At 41.4% G+C, this 24,627-nt stretch overlaps 1 protein-coding gene across 1 annotated transcript in view; it reads left to right on the top strand.

Moving 5' to 3' along the window:
* LOC131592044 (aldo-keto reductase family 1 member D1-like) overlaps window positions 1-24,024 on the top strand; it is a 39,652-nt gene extending 15,628 nt beyond the window's left edge. The window contains exons 2-9 of the mRNA XM_058863289.1: window positions 831-998; window positions 10,239-10,355; window positions 14,741-14,818; window positions 17,128-17,250; window positions 18,964-19,073; window positions 19,553-19,718; window positions 20,486-20,568; window positions 23,863-24,024. Coding sequence (XP_058719272.1) covers window positions 831-998; window positions 10,239-10,355; window positions 14,741-14,818; window positions 17,128-17,250; window positions 18,964-19,073; window positions 19,553-19,718; window positions 20,486-20,568; window positions 23,863-23,905 — 888 coding nt within the window. The 3' untranslated portion in view covers window positions 23,906-24,024. The remainder of the gene's footprint in view (window positions 1-830; window positions 999-10,238; window positions 10,356-14,740; window positions 14,819-17,127; window positions 17,251-18,963; window positions 19,074-19,552; window positions 19,719-20,485; window positions 20,569-23,862) is intronic.
* Window positions 24,025-24,627: the final 603 nt, after the last annotated feature.

Below are 24,627 nucleotides of genomic sequence, written 5' to 3' on the forward strand. Positions count from 1 at the left end.
TTTTATGCTTTTTTGCTTAGTTTGGCCTACATGTAATTTTGCTTGCCACATTGGCTAATGGAAAATATGGAAAATATGACTGCTCCGAAAAAACAAGCTTACTCTGAATTTTGGCAATGATGAGCAAACATAAATGAAACACACAGTAGAAAAATGTCACTTATTAGGAGGTTTCTTGGGCTCACCTTAAACTGAAGCAGTAAAATACATATAAATATACTCTAAAGCAACTACTGTTTCTTAACCACACAGTAAAGCATCTGTTCAGAACTGGGAATACCAGTAGATAGTCCTGACCTTCAGATTGTGATACCAACAGCTGTAAGTTGATTTGAGGAGAGAAAGTCAAATCCAAATTCCTGCACTGCTGAAAGGTCCAGGTTATTCAAACAGCCTCTGATCAGCAGGTGGATGACCAGCTCTGCTCAACCAAAAAACCATCTTCCCCTTGAGTAAGCGATTTTATCAAACAGCTGTTGTAAGAAAGCCCTGGCACACTAGATAAGAAATTCTGAAATTATTTTCATATCAAATGCATTCAATTCTACTTTCTGAGGACACTAGTATTCTCTCTTTCACAGAGGCAGTGAGACAGTTTTTTGCTTTGCTGCCTTTTCCCAGTCCAATCCCACGTGCTCAACAGTTTTGAGAAAAAGTGCACAACACTTTTTTATTTAGAAGTTGGAACGTGGCTGCCTGGGGAGGCAAGGGATGATCACTCAGGATGAATTACACCACAAATCTTGTGCATATCTCAGGGGTGTTCTAGCACTGAAGCAGAGGTAAGCAGTAGGCTGACACTATGTTCATTCTTTTCCTTCTCCCATCAGACTCCCAAAGGTTCCTGTCTGGAGGCGGTGAAGATTGCCATCGATGCTGGGTACCGCCACATCGACGGTGCCTTTGTGTACTTCAACGAGCATGAAGTGGGACAAGCCATCCGGGAGAAGATTGCTGAAGGGAAGATCAAGAGAGAAGACATATTTTACTGTGGCAAGGTGAGACCCTGCACTACAATTATTTACACTAAATCCAGGACTTCCGTGAATGGTCTTTCTTAAGAATTCCAGCGGTCAACATCTGGAATGCTTCCTTCCAGACCCTACATCCTTTATTATTCTTTCCTCGCACTGCCAGACTGCTGCAGATCTTTATGAACACTAGCTTGGCAGTGAGGCACAGGAATCACTGCTTTAAATCTCTGATAGCAGTAAGAACCACGCAACATTCCTTCTGCTTAGTGTTAGTAGGCACCTTCAAGTTAAGCCAATGGCTACATTCAGCCTAAAGTGCTGCCTAACCTGTTACTGTGCCACACGTTGTGCTGCCATGCACAGAGCCCCATCTGGACAACGATCCTGCAACTGAGCTATTTGGGGTTAGAGCAATTCTCTGTGCAGGTTTGCCACAAGGTTGCACAGTGAAAGGGGTGGGAGCAAGCACGTGCATGCCAGTGTCTGTGTATGGGAGACCAGCAAGCTGTGCCTATATTGGTATTACTGCCAGAAAATTACTCATCAAGCTACACCCTTAGTTACTGTATCACCTGCCATTAAAACATTCTAGGATGTGAATCAACTCACTTGGAGAGAAGATGTTCTGTTCTACAGCAATGAGGCTGGAGTAATGCATGAGCTATTATATATATATATATATATATATATATATATTTTATACATTCAGGTCTTAAGTCTTATGACTTGGGTCTCTCCCAAAATAATGAAATCCCTTGTCCAATGAAGTGTCTGACAAAAGCTGTCACAACTACAATGAATTACCCCAGGTATAAGACAGCTTATTGCACATCGCAGAATAAAGACTGATGGTGCCTGTCCAGTTTCTAAGGGAGTTTATGGCCTCAAATAGTCCTTCCTGAAGTGCTTCTTTGAACATATCAGCCTAATATTTTCCCATTCTCCTTTCCCAAATAAGACGTAATCCACAATTACTCAACAGACTTGCAAATAAACACCACTGTTCCTAGAGTGAAAAACCCCATGGGATGAGAGGCCTGGCTTACTGTGAGGAATTTAGTTCAGTTCCATGATCTGGGAAAACTAAGATGCAGATTGGATAGTTTGCAGACCAAGTGGATTTTCAGCAGCTGTAGACCAATTTCCAAGTACAGCAATTTTCAATCTGTAAAATATGCACCTCTTTTCCAAGTTTCCTGCTTGGTTCTACTGATAACAACCTTGACATTCTGAGAAAAGCCTCACGTTCTCAAATTCTCAGTCTTTATCAGGGGAATTTCTCAGTCTGTCATATGCCAAATATGTTGGATCAGTGAAAATATTTGGTTTCAACAGTTTTATAGTTTCATTACTGCAAATTATCAGTAATATTACAAATCAAAACCACCAAGTTTTGCCAAAAGGTTAGAACCAGATGTCCTAACAATTTTGAGTATTTTAACTTTCTCAACTGCTTTCCCTGCAGTTTATTTGCCCATATGAACTTTTAGGCTCTGTGGAAGTACATCTCCTGGTAAAATATTCAAACTTCCTTTATTCATTAAGCCTTTCTGTATTCAGTTGTCTAATCTGATCACCAGATGATTTTCCTAGTCGATAATCACTACTTAAACACTGAGTCATTTGGAAAACTGCAGGTCCTGCAAGCCACAGGGCTGCAACACACAGTACCACAATAGCCAATGCCTGTGCTCCCAGCCTGCCATGTGTCTGCGAGATGACACACAAGTGGATTTATCTTACAGTTGTGTCCCGTTTGTGCTTGACAAAACATCAGCTGCTCAGGATGATAGTCCATTATAACATTTCTACACTCTTTGAAAGATTTCAAAGGCAGAAACTGAAAATACTCTGCAACTAATTCAATCCATCACAATCTAGGATTTTTACAGGTTTCACTCAAAGCTCTCACAGCAGCTCTGAACTTCCCAGAAGGCATGGGAATGGATCTCCCTTGCCTTATGTATCTTTAGTTTAGTTTAGTACCTCACAAACTTAGGTATCTCACAAACTTAAGTCAAATCTCAACCCAGTAGATACTTCAGGCATTGATCAGTAACTGATTGATATGAACTGCTGCATCTTCTAGGAAACATGGTAGATACACAGACCATTCTTGGAAGCACCAGGCACTACAGTAGTTAGTTATGTTTTCTGCCTTACTGACATCAGAAGTACTGGAAATTCCCAAGAGCCTTCAGACTCAAGCCCCTTGTGCAGCTCTTTCCTTAGGCAGAGATGCTGCAGATGGCAGGCTGATCCATCAGCAGGGACTGGCAAGAGCAGCCCTGCTGAGTGGCAGCGTTACTGGAACAGTGACCTGGTGTGATCGCGCTGCATCTGCCAGTTGAAATCATCAGCACTTGCACTTGGCTCCTGCTGCTGGCTGCCTGATCAGGCAGAGTAGCTCAGCATCCAGAAATTTTAGAGGTTTTATATCAACTGCCAACATCTCACTTGGCTTGTACAGCAAGACCTTTTTGGTCTCCTCTTTCATCCCAGGATATTTCTTTCATTAAACTAGAAGTAACATTTCCAGGAAATGTGGTGTCCTAAAATGCCAAAGCCAGCTGGCAGCTTTGACTGCTCAAACATGGGTTCTACTTAGGTAGATAATACAATAACTTGTACAAATAATGAAAACAGTTATGAAACTCTCAAGTTTCCATGGCATCTATGTATTGACATAGTATAAATGTTTGCTGTTTTTAAAGGCTGGTTCTTCAGAACCTCTGCAGTTTTTAGAGGGAAGTATGTTCACTGGCAAATGCTGAGCTCAAGAGAACAGGGCTAGAAAGGGCACTCAGAAAAACTACTTCTAGCCAATATATATATCAGGTTACTGTGGGTGTCCAAGCAAGGCTGGTACCCTGGCTGGAACCAGCACGGGCAGCTATCCTCAGCCGCACGGTCCATATCCCACTGCATCAATGTGATGGATGGCAAATATGGCGATTTATTGCAGGGAAACTTAACATTTTATAGCCTGGGTTCACTGTGCTACTCCCATCTGCTTACATCACACTTAGGTGCTATTGGCTAATTGCAGGGGGGGCCCTGCTATCCTAACAGAGAGGGGTGGGTTTCTAGCTTTCTCGTTACATCCCGAGTTCTTCCGCAGCGCAAGGCCTTAACTACAACATATCCCCTCTCTCCATGAATAACTAGTTTGCTAAAATATAAAAGTATTGAAAATGGATAATATAAATTGAGTCCAAATATTAACACAAGTAAAATCATCACAACTGGTCCAATCAGGATAGACACCAGGGTGGTTAGCCACGAAGACTGATCGAACCAGGATTGGAACCAGCTTTGCTGGGCTTCTCTCTCTGCTTTTCGTTGAGACAGCCTGTCTCGTAGGTCTGCCATGGTGTCTCTCACTATTCCGGTGTGGTCAGCGTAGAAACAGCACTCTTCTTTCAGGGCGATGCAGAGGCTTCCTTGCTGCATGAATAGAAGGTCGAGACTTCGTCTGTTCTGCAAAACAACTTCAGAGAGTGAGGAGACTGATTTTCTAGAAAGGATATGGATTTCTCAATTCTTTGTAGATCTTCATTTACAGTCATCTGTAGCTAAAGCAGTCTCTGTTGTTGGGTCACGATGGCAGAGACACCTGTGGCAGCACCTGTTGCTCTCAGGTTAAGCAGCATCGCTGTGGTTACACCTGTCACCAGTTCTCTTTTCTGAAGTCGGGTGAGTCTCTCCACTTGCAGGCTCAACTCTTCATCCAGGTGGTATAGGACTCTGGGGATGATAACAGCTAATACACAAAAGTCAACAGAGGAGTTAAAGCTTGGGTATAAGTACAAGGGCTAGACTATTAGATCATGGGTTCTCAGCTTGTACCACAAAATTGGGGCTCACTGCTTCAGGTGTTATGACTATAAATAGCACAATTACTATAAATAGTTTACCATGTAAATGACACCATACTTACAAACTTACAGCTAAAACTTTAACGTTAAATGAACCTTCAAAGATACTTACACTACCTCTTAAAGGAAAATACTTATATTTTATACTAACATAACAATTACTACACAGACTAAACACTTTACCTTAAACTATTATCTAACTACTTTTAACATACGTGTTCTGGTATATATGTAGTCTAAGCGTGAAAACAATTTGCTAAAAGGATAAACACACAATTACAATTTGCTTTGTATATAGTTAAATGGAGTCTCTACACCTCCCAAATCTTCTGCAGAATTTTTCCAACACGATTCAGTTCTGAAATGTTCACTGCTCCTGTGATGTCAGCTGGTAGCTGATCGGTGACTGAGGGCTTTGATGTTCAAGTTGTTCTTCAAACCCCTTTAAATCTTAAAACAAAGGATAACTGAAAAATCATAATAACACATATAATCATCATAATAACAGTATAAAATTTCTGTTGGCAGCTGTCTGTATAGTGTTCAGACACAACTGTGTCCTGACAGCTCCACTTCTGATCCAAGTCTGGAGTACCAAGGCTGTGTGATGACTTCTCTGTTCACTGGATCTCATGTGTTCAGAGGCAGACAGTCTGGTCAGATGAACAGGTGACCTTTCTGAATCTGTCAACAAAACACAGGCACTTCCCTCCTTGAAGTTAATGAATTACACTAATCAAATTGCTTTTAGGGAATCAATTTCCCCCGTTTTCTAAAAAATAAAAATGAGATGTATTTCTGTTCAACATTAACATAAAACCTTATATACAATTAGTAAGAACCTGTAACAGTTAAAAATCAATTAATATGAAGGTACTGTTAATTATTAAAACACTGCACCAGCATCTCATAGTTAACAAACAAACAAAACCAAAAATCATCAGTGAAGGATTGGATTATCATCTCCGGAAATGATTCTCCAAGCTCACTTTAAAATTGATCCAGCTGTCGTACTAATAGGGTCAAATTGCAAAGTCAAAAAATGACTCAAATACTGATTTGGGACAGAAAACATCTGGATCTGTTGGCAAACATTCCACCCAGGTAAAGTCAAGGCTTGGCCAGGGCCTGGCTTTAAACTGGAAAGATGCCTCTTAACTCATTTCTAAAACAAGGTTCTCAATAGTAGCAGCTATGAGATGCTTACAGCACAGCAAACTGTAAAAATGCATTTGTACAAAGCAAATAATTAAAAACCTTAGGTACCAGACTAATTAAATCATTCAGCAGTTGGTTTAATTTGAAGCTTCTTTTATGGCAGCTGATTTTCAGCAATGGTACATCTTTTTAAAATTCTGAAAACACTGAAAAATAAAAAGTTATAGCAAACAAAACTGCAAAAATTACAACAACTAAATAGAACTCCCAATGAAGTCTAGGGTGTCACAGTCTGCATTCATTTCTGTCCACAAGCAGGTGTTCATCAGTGGTTTATCACAGTTGCTTCAGTTGTAGCTGTCTTCATATTTCTAGGAAAATAACTATACTTTGCAATTTAAACAAGTGTTTTCAATAAAACATAAAACAATTCAAATTAAACAAAATTTAAACTTAACAATAATTATTTATAACAAAAGGAAATAACAAAACCTAACTTTAAAAGAATATCCAAGTTATACAGCTTAACTTAAAAACATTCAAGCCAACGGTAACATGGATTCACTATAAAAATTATAAAAATTTAACAAATACATCACAATTCCATGTCATCTAGCTTTGAGAATAACCCATAATAACTGCAAATGTTACTAAAAACACTCATTCACAATAAGAATTTGCCTAGTATATGCTCAAATTAGCTAAGACTCCAAAGTGCAGCCTTTCCAAAGAAAAAAGCCACAATACAGGATTGGGCAAGTTGTCATTTAGCTTTTGTAGCACTTCTCAAAAATATCAAGTCCAATTTTTAAACTAAAATCCAAAATCCAAATTGGTATATATGCAGTTATATGTGTTTTGTATAACAAAAATATTCACATTAAAATTTCCGTATTAAAATTGTTAAAAACTCAGCAAATGGGTAATATATGATTAACATAACTTTAAAATTACTGAAACAAAACAAGAATCTTTTAAGTTTCTTGGGATGCAAAAATACAACATTTAAACCTTTTAATCTATTTTTAAAGGCACTTAATTCAATAGAAACTTATTTTTAAATCTCAATTTTAATTACAACAATTTGCTAATTTATAAACAATACAATTTACAAAGCTTCTAATTTTTAAATTGTCTAATTAAAACTCTCTCTTTTTCTTATCCTTCTCAAAAATGTCCAGCTTTCTGTTGTTCTTCTTTTGTTTTGTAGTTTTACTTTCCGCGGTTTCATTGAAGTAACTGTTACTTGTTTCAGCGGTGGTTGCCATGGTGACAGCGTTCCGCCGTGTGTTTTCCTGAACTGGGCCGTGCCGGGCTACTTTTTAAATCTGAAAAAAACTCTGAAAACTGCAACTGCATAAACTCATAATTACTTAAAACACAAAATTAACTCCAAAAGGGTACATAAACACCTTTTAAAAACTCAGTAAATTATGACTTTGTAACAAACTCGGTATTGTCCCGGTGCTTCTTCCCGGGGGGGGGGGGGGGGGGGGGGGTGTGAACCGCTCGTGTCTCAGTCAAAGCCAAAACTGGTCGGTTACTTCCTGTTTGCCGTGCCTTTTCTTGGGCTGTTCCCTCCCCCCTGGTTCCACTCCGCCTCCATCCCACCTTTCCCTCCGCCCCTGGTTCCACTCCGTTCTGGCTCCTGCCCTCCCCCCTTTCTTGCATTCCAATCTCTGTGCAGAGGTGCCCATCCTCCCGCATCTTATCTCTTTCACATTCCTTATCTTTCTTCTTCACATTCTTTTTCTTTCCCATCCCCCCGACCACGTTCCTCTTTCTTTGTTAGAGACATATTTTTCCCGCGCTACAACTTCTTTCTCTGTGCCATCTTTATGTCTTTGGAGGGATGTTTTCTTCTTATTTTTTCTGCCACACCTCTGGCTATTTCTGTTAACTTTTTCCAAAAATCTTCTGCTCTTCGCTGTTTCTCTGAGAGCAGATAAGAATTTAGGGACTGAGGGGACTCCTGGCCCCCCTCCCGGCTCAGTTGAGCTTCTCCCGTCTGGGGGCTGTAAAGGTCTAACCCTAAATTTCAGGGTAGCCAGCATACAGTTCCTTGTTGTTCCCCAGATCTCTTTGGCAAGCGTTTTAGTACATCTGTCCCACACCTTAGGGTGGATAAACCTTACAAACTCATTTACGACTTCTACAACCCAAAGCCTTGTAATAACAAGCGAATTAGGTTTACAACTTAATTAATTTACAACTTACAATCTAACCTTTTTCGATGATTCCATCATCCTTCTGGGCCCAGGCTCTTCCGTCAAGAATAGACTCACTATCTTGACCGCTGTTCCTTGACTCAGGGTATCCTTGCTTTCTTCTTGTCCCACTTTTCTTCCTCCCGGGTTTCTGGCACCATATGTGGGTGTCCAAGCAAGGCTGGTACCCTGGCTGGAACCAGCACGGGCAGCTATCCTCAGCCGCACGGTCCATATCCCACTGCATCAATGTGATGGATGGCAAATATGGCGATTTATTGCAGGGAAACTTAACATTTTATAGCCTGGGTTCACTGTGCTACTCCCATCTGCTTACATCACACTTAGGTGCTATTGGCTAATTGCAGGGGGGGCCCTGCTATCCTAACAGAGAGGGGTGGGTTTCTAGCTTTCTCGTTACATCCCGAGTTCTTCCGCAGCGCAAGGCCTTAACTACAACAGGTTACCAAATTTCTAAAACTAAGAAACAAACTGGACATGAAGGGTCTACAAAGTAATTTCCTTACTTAAATACAAGTTACTCTCATTTTGCACATAAAATGCTTCAAAAACATATAGCCCAAAGGTTTGCAGTAATTCCAGTGGAACAACTTAAAACTCCTTGAGAGCAGGACCTTGGTCCCCTTACTGCAGTACACCTTAGCCTCTTACCACTGTCTGCTGATCATAATCTCTTCACATCTTGCAGCATACAGTTAAGAAAAGCCTAGTATGAATTTCCAGATGTTTTGGTTTGTCACCTTAGGGCAGGGTCAGATATCCTGCTCTCAGTACAGCCTAACACGTCCTTACTTCTGTGGGCAGAATTGAGCAGATTGTTTTCCCGGGGAATAACTAAAACATGGTTTAGAAACAAAACAAGCATCTAAAATAGCTTAAAGCTTACACAGGCTATGCCCCTTAACACCTATAATCAACATCTTCTCCTATAAATCACAATTCAAGTTTTGAGTCTTTAGAACGAATTCATTCTACACCTTCGTATGCAGTGGCTGTGAGCTGTGGTTGCAGAACAGACTAGACAATGACCATACCAGCAAACTGCATGCTTTTCCAACCAACAAAAGTGATAAAAACCTCAATGTGACTCCACACACTCGGTTTTGCAAGTTGAAAAAAAAAAAAAAAAAAAAAAAGAAAAGAAAATAGCCCAACTTATTGTGTGCATTCAAATGGCACTTTAAACCTTCTATTGTGTGTTAATTCTGCAGCAGTTAAAATCGACAAAACTCAATCAGTTTACAAAGAGCTCTAGGTTACTAATTACCATGCTGTGGTTTTATTCTTGCAAGAGACTTGCATCAGCAGAGTTCAGCTAGAGATAGTCCTGAACACTCACCAGCTAAGCACACTCCATAGCAACCTCGGGGCATAGCCCTGAAAGGAAGCAGTTTGCATTAAAGAGGTCCAGAAGAATGTGCTTTAACTACTCACACCTGCATTACAGCAAAAACATCTTCCCGTGAGGACTGAGGAATGAGAGAAAACTTCCCTAGGTCAAGCAGTCTCTCAGGCTCCAAGGCCACAGGAGAAAACCAGAAGGCTCTCCTAGTGCTGGGTGCTTGGCTGTTCAATAGCTAACTCACATGATCCAAGATTCTGCCTTCAGGCATAAAACTGACCACAGATTCCTTGTGGGAACAAAGTTTTTCAGTGAAAGCATATGCTTGGAAAACAAAAGGAATCTGCCTAAGTTCATTGAGCAAGAGTTTGCAATATACTCAGCTCAGAAGAACTGTGTTGTAATAAAAAAATTCGTGATGCCTTTACTGGGTCAACACTTCTTCAGTCCTGGGCAAGAATTCCTGACTTAACCTCTGTACCTGGCTCTGACAGAAGGCAAGGCAAGGCCCTCATCTCTGCCTTGCAGGGATGGAGACCACGATGTCTTTCCAGTCTGCATAATGGGCTCTGTCAGAGGGACAAGAGGGAGGGAGTGCATGTTGGGGGGCTTCACTGTTCCTCCTGGCACCCAAAAATGCCTGTGCTTGCCTCCCCAGCTGTGGAATACCTGCCACCCCCCAGAGCTGGTGCGTCCCACTCTGGAGAAAACCCTGAAGATCCTGCAGCTGGACTATGTTGACCTCTACATTATTGAGCTGCCAATGGCTTTCAAGGTAAAAAGAAAAATTGCTTGGAAAAAGTGCACGAACTTAGCTTCAACCAAGGTCTACATCTAGCATATTTCTTGCAGCTTCCAGCCTATGTTGTCAATAGCATTTTTGGCAGATAACATATTTTGATTTAAACTGCATACACGTATTTCTGTGCACTACCCACCCAAAGAGAGGCTTATAGGTGGTGTGAGAACAGGCCAGGGCAGATGTTGTGTGGAGTCTTTCTGCTGGAAGGACGGGTCTCCCAACTGTGGTTGAGCAGCTCCTACTCTGAAAAATTACCATAGCTGAGCAGTACATGTGTCTGAATCCCCTCTGAGCCATGATGAGAGAGTGACTTGGAGGAAAGAGGATATACAAAGCAGCAACAGGCCAGGGGCAAAGTTTGGAGGGGGAGAGGGAAAGGTAAAAACATCACCAAGTTGGTTTCCTTACCCTGTCCCAAATTAAAGCTGCTGGGCAAATCATGGTTATGATCTTAATCTCCATAACTGTAGCACTCAGCTTCACTAGATCCCAGCTGGTACCAAACATGGGCTGTCCATCTCTCATTCTTAAATGTTCAAGTCTTATATGAGGGCATACTGCAGGCTCCGGGCAACTTGTAGGCAAAACTTCTGAATGCAAGGAGCTCACGCCACAGTTCCATGTCTCCCTCTTGCAAATCCACACACTTTCTGTTTCCACAGCTTTTTGTACCTTGCTTTACAATTTTCCTCTACAAGTACATGATATAAAGGCAAATGAAATGAGGAGAATGACATCCAAAACATTTAAGTGGTTTTGAACTAATTAAATCCTTCTCCTAAGAGAGAATAGAGTCAGTGAATTAGTTGGTTAACTGTTTCTGACCAAGGTTTGAGCTCTAAACTGGCCTCTTTTTGCCAGAAAGGTAGATAGAGCTCTGATTATTAAAATAGTATTTTGCTGCAGACTCCAAATTACCAGAACTATCAGATAGGAAGCAATTTACCAATGAGGCTATCACATTACACTTGCAGCCCTTTTTTCCCCCTGAGGAGGCCATATCCTATTAAGACCTGTATAGGAGTAACTAGACTCTGATATTAAAATTTTATTTATACAGTCACACGTATGGAATCCTTTTGGGTACATTTTTGAAAATTTCCCACCACTAGCAATTTCCTGTTTCCCTTTTCTTGTGTTTGTATTCTTTAGTAGTTCATTCTCCCACATAGTGAAGGTCATTGTCTCACAATATAAAGATATAGACAGCTGGCTTTAAAGTAATGTACATCTGACTCCCTGAGGCTTATATCAACAATCTTGAGTAGTTAAAGGAGTAGCAGACCTAGAGATTCATTCATGCTTCTCATGAGAGGAGAGAAAAAAATAAGTCACTTTCTTCCTGAAAAATATACACTTTTCTGTGTCAAAAACAAAATGAAAAAACCCCATCCTTTTGCAGTGGTGACAGATTTCCTTTCTTTGCTCCCTCTCTCACAAATACACCCATCCTGCCTGTGATGCTTGCCTTTGATGAGGAGCATGAAGGCATAACTCTAAGAAACTCCTACTCCCCCCAGTCTTCAAACATTGGTGCTTTCCTCCCCAAAAGTCAAGCAAAAGCAGTCTCTGGTTGGAAGCAGTGATGTACTTAAGATAGAACTTACAGTAGCACCCTGAAAACAGTAAGAGACATGTCCTGCAGAGCACAGCCAGCAATATGTCACGGGGCTTTCAGGCAGAGTAAGAGGACTATGGTTTCAGAGAGCACCACTCAGCAAAGTCCCACTGCTTTTCAACAGCCCAAGAATGGCCACCACGTGGGGTGAAAATATTCTCTGAGCTACCAACTTTAGCCTACACCTCCCTGTATTATTCCCCATGTAGATTTCCCATTCAGGACTTTTGTCCTTCCTTGCCTTTAGCCGTCAGCAGTGTTGCTCAGCTCCTCCACCCTAGCAAGGCAGTAAACAGCAGAAACAGGCCACCACATGTCTTCCCTCTGCCTGGGTATTTTAGGGGTAAAAAACCAGCAGGTTTTTTAGGGGACTCTTCTCAGATAACTGATTCATCAGTAAGCATCAACTTGTGCACTAAATGATCTGCAAATCCATCCAAACTGACTGATTCTGTCATCTGACAGGAAAGCAGATATTTTAGTGTTACACTGAAGAAGTCTCATGTGTCTCATAATTTTAAAAGAATAACTCAAACAGATCGTTGGCATCACTATTTGACTTCCTGTTGCCCTTCTATTTACAGGACAGGCATCCACAGCTTGTTAAAATTGCTCTCTTAAGAAAGCCTGCTTGTCAAAGACCTTTTTATGAAAGCAAGGGGATGTGCAGACTTGTCTTTCTGCATGTGTTGGTGAGAAAATTATTATGATGGGAGCAGGACTTTTCCTCTCAGTGGTTAACAGCTGCTGGGTTTTAAACTGGCAAGTAAGCTGTCTGGTATCTTTTGGAGTGCCTCCAGACTTCAGACATGACATGATAAGATGGGACCCTGCATAATGGCAGTGACTGTACGGTGTTGTCACACTAATTTCAGTGCTCATGCAGCAGCATGGTAAAAAGCCACCTTTTATCCAGTGTAAAACATTAAAATGAAACTGCAAGAGGACATCAGCATTTCTAGGATGACTGGTATGGTGTAGCTCATGAGAACCCAGAGCTAAAATACATGACCAACTCCTGAAAGACCTTATCAAAGACCCTGTAACCTCCACCCTGCCATCATCAAAACACTGCCTTTCTCTCAGCACTTCATCCATCTGCAGGCCATTCTACGATTCAGAAATTTCCTTTCATAAAAAGATAGCTTGGTAGAGAAAGTTTTGCCTGGAGGCTATTGAGCAGAGACTATGGCACTCCAACATCTTTCAGAGTTCTCTGCAGGCAGGAGGAAGAGTTGATCACTGTAGAAACCCACAGTAGTTCACACCACATCTCAGTCAAGAGAAGTTTATCTCCAAGCACCATTCATCCTGACTTGGTTCATTTTTAAAACACAAGTGATAGAGGAAAATGGGAGGATGGTAAATTAGCAGATATAACTGCTGCCTATTGACTACTATTAAAAAAAAAAAGTTGAATAGGAGTTAGTGAATTAGAAGTGGGACTGAGTAAAAAGGTCCTGAATTCAGACTTATTTACTAAAATTAAACAGGTCCAACTGTTTAATATGTTGAACTTGCAGTCCTTGGAAAGTGTGCTAGGGTATCATGGGATGAATGGTTTGTTCCAAAATACCATGGGGTGGTTTTGCAAATAAAGCTTTTCCACCTCACATTATGATGGCAAACACTGCCTTCTAATAGAAAAAATATGTACCCAACAGCCACCTACCTCCTTCTAGTCAAGATATTCTTTTTTTCCAGCAAGACAGGGCAACAAAAGCAACAAGTTGTCTTTGTGGAATTCTCTGAGGAAAATCAGCACATTTGGAGGAGAGAGGCTTATGTCTGTAACTGAGACCTTGGCCCTATGAAATCTGAGGCCGTGTTTTCCTTAGGCTCACTTTTCCCATTAAATGCCTTGGATTTGAACTCGACTGAATTGGGAGGTGATAGTTACTGATCATATTAGTCACAGCTGCATGTTCCCAAGGAGTTACCACGTCAACATCTTGTACCCAGGCCTTTGAAATGTAGCAGTTTGAAGTCAGATCAAATGCCAAACATCACTGAAGGGTTTTTGTTCAAAAAAAAGAAAAACCAAACCCCAGCAAAACACAAAAGTGAAATTGTGATCAGACACAAGGGAGGGAGGTGTTAATGCATTGCTTGCAAGAGCAGTGAAACAACCAGCAAATAAGAGAAAGCTGTGCCTGCGAGATATCAGCTCATAAATCATCTCTGAAGCCTGCAGAGTATAGAGATTGGAAGAAAGAGGTGCTGGTGCCGAAAGAAAGGTGGATAATGCACTTAAGAGGTCACCTATGCCCATACCCCTTTACTGCTAGTAGTTCTTGGACCCTCCAGGTGTTGGGGAAGAGTACCAGCTCAGTCCAGTTCCCAAGTGCATAGGACACAAGCAGAAGGCAAGGCAAGGGCCAAAAAGAAGAGGGAAGAAGTAGAAGAGAATACAGGCTGGTACTCTAACCCAGCCCTCTGGAAGGAGATAAGTCTTTTGGATGCCATAGCATAAAGGTCAAAAGTTTACTGAAAAACAAGGCAATCCAGGAACTCCTGAGTGTACTCTCATGTGACAGTTCAGGAGTGTATCCAAGGATGTTCTAGCATATGAGGATGTGGTCAGCCCAGCATGAATGACCTGCTGAACTTAGGGTGTTTCAGAAAACTATTCAATTTTTTGTTATTGTTTACTAGTAGAAACAGAGTACGTGAAAAAATTTTTGCTCTAACCAGTGAAATTTTTTTCTTTAAAGCACAGCAGTATGATTTTTCTTTTCAGCCTGGAGACACACTCTACCCAAAAGATGAAAATGGAAAATTTATCTACCATGAGACAGACTTGTGTGCCACTTGGGAGGTAAGCAAACACAACATCCATCCATATATGCTTTAAATCCACAGATATTCATCTTCATTTTTATTTGTGGTTTTCATAAACATAACTGAAGCAAATTGCCAGGGCAAATGGATTGAATTCTACTATCTCCATGGATAAATTTTACTTCTATCCTTAAGCATGTTTCTTTTTACTATAATTTAATTATTTTTTATAACAAGACATTGTTGAAACATCATGCATCCACATTCCCTCTTTAAGTGCACTCTACATTCACTACTTGAAGCTTTTATCATTAGGTTTTTACCAGTCCTTCCCCTTTATCAGATCTTTACAGAAAGAGAAAGTTGGAGCCCTCAGAAGAGACTAGGTCATCTTGCAAAAAAGTAAAATCTTTTCACTTGCAGGAAAAAACAGATTTTGCCCTAAAACTCACCATAAAAAACCCCAAACAAACAACAAAGAAATCCCTATAAAAAAAAAAAAGGACCAACACCTCCCCACTCAAAAAAAACCCCCACAAAAAAACCTAAAAAACAGAGCCCAGACCTTGCCATCACTTGCCACTAGAACAAGTTCACTCACTTCTAAATTTACTTATCAGATGGGAACACAAGATTTTTCTGGTAAGAAAACTTGGGGGGAAGTAGCATTTGCCTGAAAGATTGCACCCTACACTTGTTTGTGACATGCTCTAGTCCTTCAGGCAGATGTCTCATTAAGCCTAATGTCACTTGGTTTTCAGGACGTTGGGAGAGGCAGAAAGTGAAACTAGCAATCTCCTCACATTTCTGCCTCTCAAAGCCATGGACACCTCTTTAGTTCAAGGCCAGAGCTGGTCAGCTCTCTTTCTGCACTGTGCCTAATGAAATAGCATCACTAATTACATCCAGTTCACACCAAGAGAGATAAGAGGTGCTACTACGTGTTCCACTTCAGCTTGCACTGTCCAGATCTGGATAGTCATGTCCCAGTTTAGCTCTACTCGAGGTACAGCAGATAAAGATGAAGAATGGTGAAATTCTAAGTGAAATTTTGAAGGGGGAGAGAGCCCAGAGAGGGCTTGAACTTTCCCTTGGCAGCTGAGCCATCCAGGCTGGGTCTCAGGGAAGGGGGACTTCCACATTAGCTATTTATGTTACATTTGAATTTGACTAATGCAGTTAATTCCCCTCTTTTCACAGAATGGATGCTCAGATGTTGAAAGCAATAGCTCTCCAAACACTGCTATATTTTTATCTTTGAGCTGGTGTTTAATGTAAAGGTATTCTATAGCAGGCCACTCTCTTCAGCTAATAAACCAAGAGAAAAATAGGTGGTGGGGAGTGCCTGCAAATTGCAGCATTAATCTAAACTAAAATGGCTCAACTCAATCCAGACAATTTCCCTCTCTCAGTGTGGTGCTAGCCATCACAAATTAATCCAGATGACTGTATTTGCTGACTTGTCACTGAGTGATAGAAGGCATATGAGGCCAACTAGAGGTCATCAAACACACAGTGCCTCTTACCTCCCTGCTTTCAGCTCCTGTGAGACAGAAAGAATAACAAAACCTAGAAGGGCATCCAGCTCCATGCTGGGGTCTGCTCTGCCTCAAACAGTCACTGAATTATTTGTGTGCAGAGTTTCGGGCAGCAAAGGGGAAGACCATAAGAAAGGACCCCTTTTCCCCTTTACAACCCAGCAGATGAAGCTAACAAAGACCAGGGAATATATTCATATCCAGTATTCATAAGAGTTTCTCAGCTACTAGGATTTGTCTAAAGTGAAAAAATATCGAGAATGCCTCTCTCCCATCTACCTTTTTTTTTTTCCCCTCTTGCTTGATACTGCACTGAAGTTTTCTGTGCAGGTTGCGTGATGTGCCTTGCCAGATATTTAGGGGATTTCACTGGATAAAGACTTCATATGAAAAGCTGTCTTACAATCAAAAGGAGTGAATTGACTTATCAGGAAAGCAATCTGTTTTGTTCACTTTTCCTTCTCCAGCTTTGGAGCACTGCTAAAGCAGCATAAAGTAAGCAAAGCTCTTTAAAAGCAGTTGCTTGGCACTTAAGCATCTATATCTTGAGTTATATCTTTCTGCTCTCCAGACAAATTCTACCCTCACAGGAGGCAAAAAAACATTAGGGTTTGGTCTGGAAGGCAGGTCGACACAGGAATAGAGTTTGGTTTGTCTGGACAACACCAGCCCTCATGCTAGTAGAGCTCTTAGTTCTGCTGCAGCAAAAGGTCTCAATAATGGTCTATCTTCCACCTCTCTCTAAAATGCATGCTCCAAGAAATCAAGCCAACATGTGGGACTCCTCTTGTCTTTGCTTTCTTTGCAGGCTCTGGAGGCATGTAAAGATGCAGGCTTGGCAAAGTCTATTGGAGTATCCAATTTCAACCGCAGGCAACTGGAGATGATCATGAACAAGCCAGGACTTAAGTACAAACCTGTCAGCAACCAGGTATGACTGCAAGCCAAGGGCAGCGCCTGCCACGCTGCCACTGCCCTTTGGGGAATGCAAACACACAGCCTAAGCCACCATGTACAGAAAGGTGATGTGTACCTTGCCACAGATGTCGCCCTCCATACTTCCATTTCTAGCTTAAAAATATTACTCTTCCTATCTAGGCTAAAGATCAATATTTGAAGGCTCTGGAGCAATCGCTTTCCTCAGTTTCTGCTCCAGGACTGTAAAACTGGTGCCTTTGGGTCAAAGCTCCATAACAAGACTGGATGCTGAGCCAAAGCAGATCTTAGACCTCGGCCACGTACCTTACTTCAAGTCCAAACATTCCCAAGAAAGCCATTCAGAGCTAACCTGTCCTCAATGAAGCCATATAACTGACACCAGCCCAACCCTACAGATCCTGAGTCACTCCAGGCTTCTCAAGTGTAAAAGCCATTAGAAGCAACTCTGAATTTGCTGTACTCTTGTACTTTTCGTATAAGACATTTGTAAGAGATAGAGAAAGCACTCAATTAAAGGAGACCCTGTTACGTGACTGGCCCGAGCTAACAATCCCGTAAGGATGACAGGCACATCCGAGTTAAATTACAGCAGTAGGGCTCTGAGAAGGTGACAAGTGGCAGTGACCCATCTGAGCGCCCAGTACCTTTGGCTCTGGCATTTGGCAGGTCACTGCATTTCCTAGAAATCTCTGGGAAGCTCTTCTGACTCATCTGGCACAAACAAATATCCACATTAGCAGTAACAGAGAAGAGGCCAGGGACCAACTGGGACCAACTTCCCACTCCCAGCACCTGGCCTGGAGGGCTGAAACGACCATGAGGCAGGGCAAGGGGGCTGGCCACAGCTTTCATTTCTGTTTTTGGCCTGGAGGGAAAGGCTGCCTGAGAGAACAGGAAATTCCAGCACCCTTCCCTGGTATTAATGTGCCCAGTGGGTGCAAAATGCAATTGCTGCTTCTGGCGTGCCCCTACAACTGCACTGAGCATTGCTGATGCTTCCTGGGGTCAAGGAAAACCAGGCAAAAGATTAAGTCCATCTTAGGGCAGCTAGCCAGGAAGCATAGACGTGCCAGATAGCTTCAGACTTGCCAGATAGCAACCACTGCAAACAGTGGTTGCTCTGTCACCTTTTAGACATCCATTTCCCAGAGTCTGAGATCACAGCCAGAAAATCCATGCCTGTGAGGGAGCGGTGTTTGCAACGTGGGAGGGCAGAGCTCACAACAAGGCCATAATCTCACCTTTTGTATACCCCCCCTCACCTTTCTAACTGGGACAGCTTATGCCAACACTTTCCTAAAAACAACATCAGATTAGTCATCCTGAATGCAAGAGGCAGAGAAATGGAGAGCTGACCCACATGAGATGGGTCCTTCTCAGTCTACTTGTCTAGTGAGCTTGCCTCACCTCCATAATCTCCATTTATTGCCACCTTCCCACTGCAGGCCAATAAAAGTTTCCTGCAGCCAAATTATATTTGCTGATTGACATCTGCTGTCCACAAAAAAAAAAAAAATTAAAAAAAAATTAATTTCAGTCACCCAGCAATGTACAATTTGAATAGCAACCACAGATGAAGTTCCCTATTCCCTAATTTACGTCTATCCCTTTCCTGAAAGCATCACCTGGTCTGTGGCTCTCTCAAATATGAGGATATCTTCTGTTTCTGGTCCTGTTGATTAATCATTCTGTGTTACTCATGTAGGTAGAATGTCATCCCTACTTCACCCAGCCCAAACTCCTAGAATTTTGCAGACAACATGACATCGTTATTGTTGGGTACAGCCCATTGGGAACCTCAAGGGATGAATCATGGTAAGTCCCCATTTTACTTTCTGATAGAAAGACAATATCCAGGGAAATATAGTTGTCCACTGCTGTGTCTCCATGCAAAATACTTCTGCCCCCATTTTTTAAAGCAGCTTTAAACTTCAGTGTCTAAATATTACTGTTGTGAGTAAACTTTCAACACTCCTGCTGCATGCTGTCATCAAAGAATGCCAGGTGCCTGCATAGGAGGTTGCCTTAGGTCTCCTCTAACAGAAGGCAAGTGTTTGGAATGTGGAATGTGTGAGGCTTAGGTGAGGAAGGAGAAACTAAGTCAACGTTAGGACATCGCATAGGAAGTTGCCTTTGACAACCCGCCAACCTAAAAGCCAAAGCTTTTCTCCTGTCTTTCACCCTACTTGTCAAAAGGTGCAGTGTTCTGTCCACAAACAAGTAGATACCTCTGTGTTTTGACATTAAAGATGAGGAGGTTTTTTGTTTTCTTTTTCTTCACACTTTTTTTCCAGGGTAAATGTGTCCTCCCCTCCTTTACTGAAGGATCCTGTGCTGAATGCCATTGGCAAGAAGTACAACAAGACTGCGGCACAGATTGCTTTGCGTTTCAACGTCCAGCGAGGGGTGGTGGTGATCCCAAAAAGTTTCAATCCACAACGCATCAGAGAGAATTTCCAGGTAAATTCATACCTCAATAGTACATGGACAAATCCACTTACATGGGCTTAGCCATGTAAGTACAGGTAATTCCCATGTTTTTTCTGCAGAGATCTGTAAGACTTGACCAATGGCAAACTTTGCCATATTTGATGCTTTTTGTCCCCACCACTAAATGGTAACAAGGTCTGACAATAACAGAGCAATGCATAGAGGAAATGTTGGCTTTTAACCCTCTGGAGCAGCTAGAGCTCCAGCTGGTGCTGTGTCCCAGAGCACCGGCTGCTGCAGTGAGCAGCACAAGCAAGATGAGGTAACTCAGAAGATCAGCAGCCCAAGGCTGCAGGAGATCAGGATCGTTCTGCCCTGTCTTCAGGTATGGAACAGCTGTGCTAGGGAAGGGTTGCTACACACGAGAGTAACAGAAAGGTTCACAAACACACCACCAGAAAGCATTTGGTTTGACTGCAACCCAAAAATAAGATTATTTTGTTCCTGCATCCCTTGCAGCACTCAGTACTCACGCTGCTCCCTACTTACCCTGGAAATACATTACTTTTAAAGCTGGTGGCTCAGCATTGCCAGTCTACATTCCCCTTCTTGCAAAAATGGTGTAGACAAATGTGACTGGGCTTATTCATGTCCTCAAGACTACTGCAAATGCAAGTAAGCATGGGTTTGTGGGAGAGGTACAGGGGGAAGGAGGGACTGTGCTTTTTGAATCTGGAACATATGAAGGTTGATTATGACAAGAAATGCTAACGTAATCCTAACATCTCTTCCATTAGATCTTTGACTTCTCCCTCACTGAGAAAGAGATGAAAGAAATTGAAGCCTTGAACAAAAATGTTCGTTATGTGGAACTGTTAATGTAAGTACAGGAGAAATCCTAGATATTCATAGAGCATTCCTGTTCTTTTAGAGAATTTAAAAAAAAAAAAAATCACTTCCTTTTAATATTAACTTTTGCATAAACAACCCTATTCTAAGGTAAGGCTTAAACATGAGAGACTTTTAATGCAACCTGAATATGCTTACTCACTGCAAAAATAAGCATACAGTATTTGCCTGCAGCTCAGGTTCTCAAAGCCCACCCTTCTACAGTCACTGTAGAAAGTGACTGTATCCTGCTACTCTACTCCGTTTCCTTAAACTCTTTCTGCTATATGGGAACGGTGGTCTCAGACACTGATAAGGCATAGCATCACCCCTGCCTAAATGTGTGGATATTGGAGCTGAAATTCAAATAAAATTGAGTTGTACCTTCTTCTAAGAAAAAAAGAACAGGAAGCTTGTTTGACTGCTAGACCACTTCCTAATTACCTCTTCTGAGAAGTAACAAGGCTTGATCTCTTGCTGCTTGTCACCTACAGCTTACCACTCAATATAGTTTTGCTTCACCTGAAAGCTCAGACCTACCCGACATCCCCTTTTCCAGAGGATGAGGCTGTTTGTTTTTCCTTCAGCTCAAAAGCATCTACAGTTTATGGCCAAACTTTGTTTTCCCCCTTTCAGAGCACTCAATAAGTAGCCGAATGCTAGAGCTTAATTTCCATGCATTTCTCTTTTTACCTTGGATTATCTGTGTCCTGGTAAACTGTAGCGTGAAATGAAAAGCATTGATAACAGCATCAATAGCACTCTAAAATGTTGACCATTGCTCAAAAGATACAGGGAGATGTTGCAAAGAAACAAACAAACCACTTACTGTGCTGCATAAATATGATCAAAAATATGCACTAAGTTAAAAGCATCATAATGGAGCTCATTTTTCACATTTAAGCTCAGCCAGGTGCTCTGAAGCTTTAGTTTCTTAAAATAGCTTTCCATCAATTAGCAGTACTTAGTTCCAGAAGGCTTCTTGCAAATAACCTAGGAGATTCTTAAGTGTGTTTTGGTATCTGACACAGTTTGGTTTTATGTAGCAAAATAGATTTATAGCATCATTTAAACTTTAAAGATTATATATATGATATGTAACCTTGGTATAAATGCAAGAGCCTTTCCCAGAAGCAAAGTTAAAGGCTGCAAATGCCCACAGGGCAAAAACTTTCCAAGCCACCGATCTAAAAAAATATTAAGTTAAATGCTTTGCATTATTAGACTGAATTTGGTCACAGGAGGCCACCAAGGATAAGGAAACAGGATGCACAGGATGGGCATTGGCAGTTCTAGTTTTCACAAAAGCTCCCTGTTTGGGGAAAAATGTTTAAGTACAATCTGATCTCACTTATGAAAAATGACTTATCAGAAAAGTGATGTTGCCATGTGAGGAGCAGATATATAGATTTATATATATATAGATATATATGCCTACTTTGCGTTACCACACTGAAGTGTCTGGAATTGACACTGCATCAGACAAATTACCAGCCTAAACATATTTCTTATTTCATCCAGCAATCTGTATCTGAAAAAGTCAAACCATGATACAGAAAGACTTTTGGTTAGTCAGCTTCATGCAAAACCTTTGACTGCTGTGATGCACATGCCAGCAGGAATGGAAAAATCCAGATTTTCTCTGCTTCTTCCCCTTATCAGCTACCAAAAGGGTACTGTGTGCAAACCTGTTGTTCTGACGGTATGAGTAAGCCTATACAAACAGGATAATGCAATCAGTGGAATGAATTAGCAAGTTAAGCATCTGAGAAGAAAATGGAGGTTTTATAAAAACATGAGTACTTCAGGAAATCTTAACCTGAAATTGTTTCTTCTCCTCTTGGAGAAATCTAGAAGCATCATGCAGGGCAAGCTTTATATTAATGTATCTGCTTCATTTATCTTATGCTCCCATTCTCTGCTATGGATGTTTTTCCTTACCAGTTATGCCAAGCTGCACTTACTCCTCCAAGTGAATCATTTTCACTCAAAGGACTCAGACTTTTGAATATGTGAGATCTGATTAGCAAGCATGCTCGATAGATGAAAAGTAGAGATAATGACACTGGCAACTCAGACATTATCAAATTATACTGAAGGCAAACAAGCCAAAGTGTTGCGGCTTGTTTTGTTTTTTGGGTTTTTTTTCAACCAACTCAATCTGTTAATGTGTAAACACTTGATCATGGCTGAATACTGGAATGAAATGTTTTGACACAACCAATTCAAAATGTTTGATGCCTTCCAGTTAGTTACCTTCAATATTGTGAAATGTGTCCTTCCCAGACTGGAACGATTCACAGCTGGATAAATGCCAGTATTTGTTGTGCTGTGCTGTAAGACAAGGCAGCCAGCTGCCACGGTGCACCTGAGAATGCTCTTCAGAAATTTTTCATTTAGCTCATGGAAAGTGTTTGTCAAGCCAGGGCTTGTGATTTAGCATCATCTTCTTAAACAAACAAGAAAAACCACAACAGAAAACAGCTACCTCTCTCCGAAGTCTGCCAATAATGGGCAAACACAGTGTTATTTTTCTCACCCGAAGCTGACCCTGGGAATTTTCTTCTTGCCTTTTATAATGATCCTGGATTGTGCATCTTCCCTGAGCATGCAGTTTCTAAAACAAAGCCTGAAATGTCTCTATCTTTGTTAGGATGCACCCATGACCATCCCTTTCTCCCTTGAACTGGGTCATCACAAAGCTTATTTGTAAATTCTCTGCCACCGTAGATGCTGGTAGAGTATCTATATGTAGGCTGAGCTAGCCAGGCCTAGTTTAGGTATGGCAGCTGCTTGGAGAAAGCACCACACCAGACCCAGATCTGTTCATGCCAACTCTAAGGGCATAAGTAGAACAGTCTGGTGTCTCCACCTCTTCACACATAACCTTTATTTCTAGGGGTCTCTCTAGACATCTGAAAAAAGTCTTCCCTTTCCACAGTGCACACATGGAGAAGCCATCCCCCTTTCCTAAAACACTTCTACTCACCTGAGTTAAATAATGAGAATAGTCATCCAGAGTCCTGTTGATTTTCCCCTTCTTAAGATATGCAATCTGTAGGCCTGAAAAATGGTCCTTCACTGTCCTTTCCTTAAATATACAGGCTTGCTTCCAGCTCTGGAGGGACAGTTATTCAGAGTAGAACAGCTCTTGAAAAAGAAGAGCCTTCCATGAAGGCCACATATATATTGCAAGGAAGAGGTTTGCTGGGCACAGGATGACTGCAGTGATTTGATATCTTGCTTCACCCAAGGAGCTCACTTGTCCAATCTGAACTTTCCACAGGTGGCGTGACCATCCAGAGTATCCCTTCAATGATGAATACTGAAAAAAAGGTGGGTTTGGACAGCCAGCCAGTGCTCTTAGGCTTTGCTGAGAGAGACTCAACATTTGGTGCTTTGTCTTCATGTAAGGCTGTTCAACTCAGCATTAAAAACATGACATTTATTTCTTCTTGTCTTGTCAGTCTCTTCTTGTTATTGATTACCAAATCTATTAAATTCATTGAATTTCTGGTTTTGGCTTAGCAGGCTTCAATGCTGAACACTGAAGGTTCAAAACTGACCACTGATAAAACTGGAGATTTCTTCTAAAAACAAGCTCACTAGTTCAAGCCAAATCAGTTTCACTTAATGGAATATTCTTCACTTAATCTGAAACAAAACATTCCACTTCAGTAGGTGTGAGGCAGAATCAGAATCACAGAATAGAAAAAGTTTGAAGAGACCACAGAGGGGTCACGTGGTCCAAACCAGTACCATTTTCTTTTGCAGCCCAAGTAAGAGAAATTCAAGAGTGGTGAACTAATTGAATCTGATATGTATGCACATATTTTTGCTGATATGGACTAGGTATGTGCACTGCTTCATGCAGTGAAGCCCATTTAACTCTGACCAGCATGCTCTGCAGCTGCGTAAGCTTTATTCCATAGGTACATCCCAGCTGGCTCCACATGGAACTAGTTCAAGCCCTAGAGCATTACAAGCATATTCATATTCCTACACACACACCCCCCTCATCTGAGGACCTCAGTAAAACACAGTGTATGAC

Source organism: Poecile atricapillus, chromosome W (genome assembly GCF_030490865.1).
Source record: "Poecile atricapillus isolate bPoeAtr1 chromosome W, bPoeAtr1.hap1, whole genome shotgun sequence".
Taxonomy (NCBI): Eukaryota; Metazoa; Chordata; class Aves; order Passeriformes; family Paridae; genus Poecile; species Poecile atricapillus.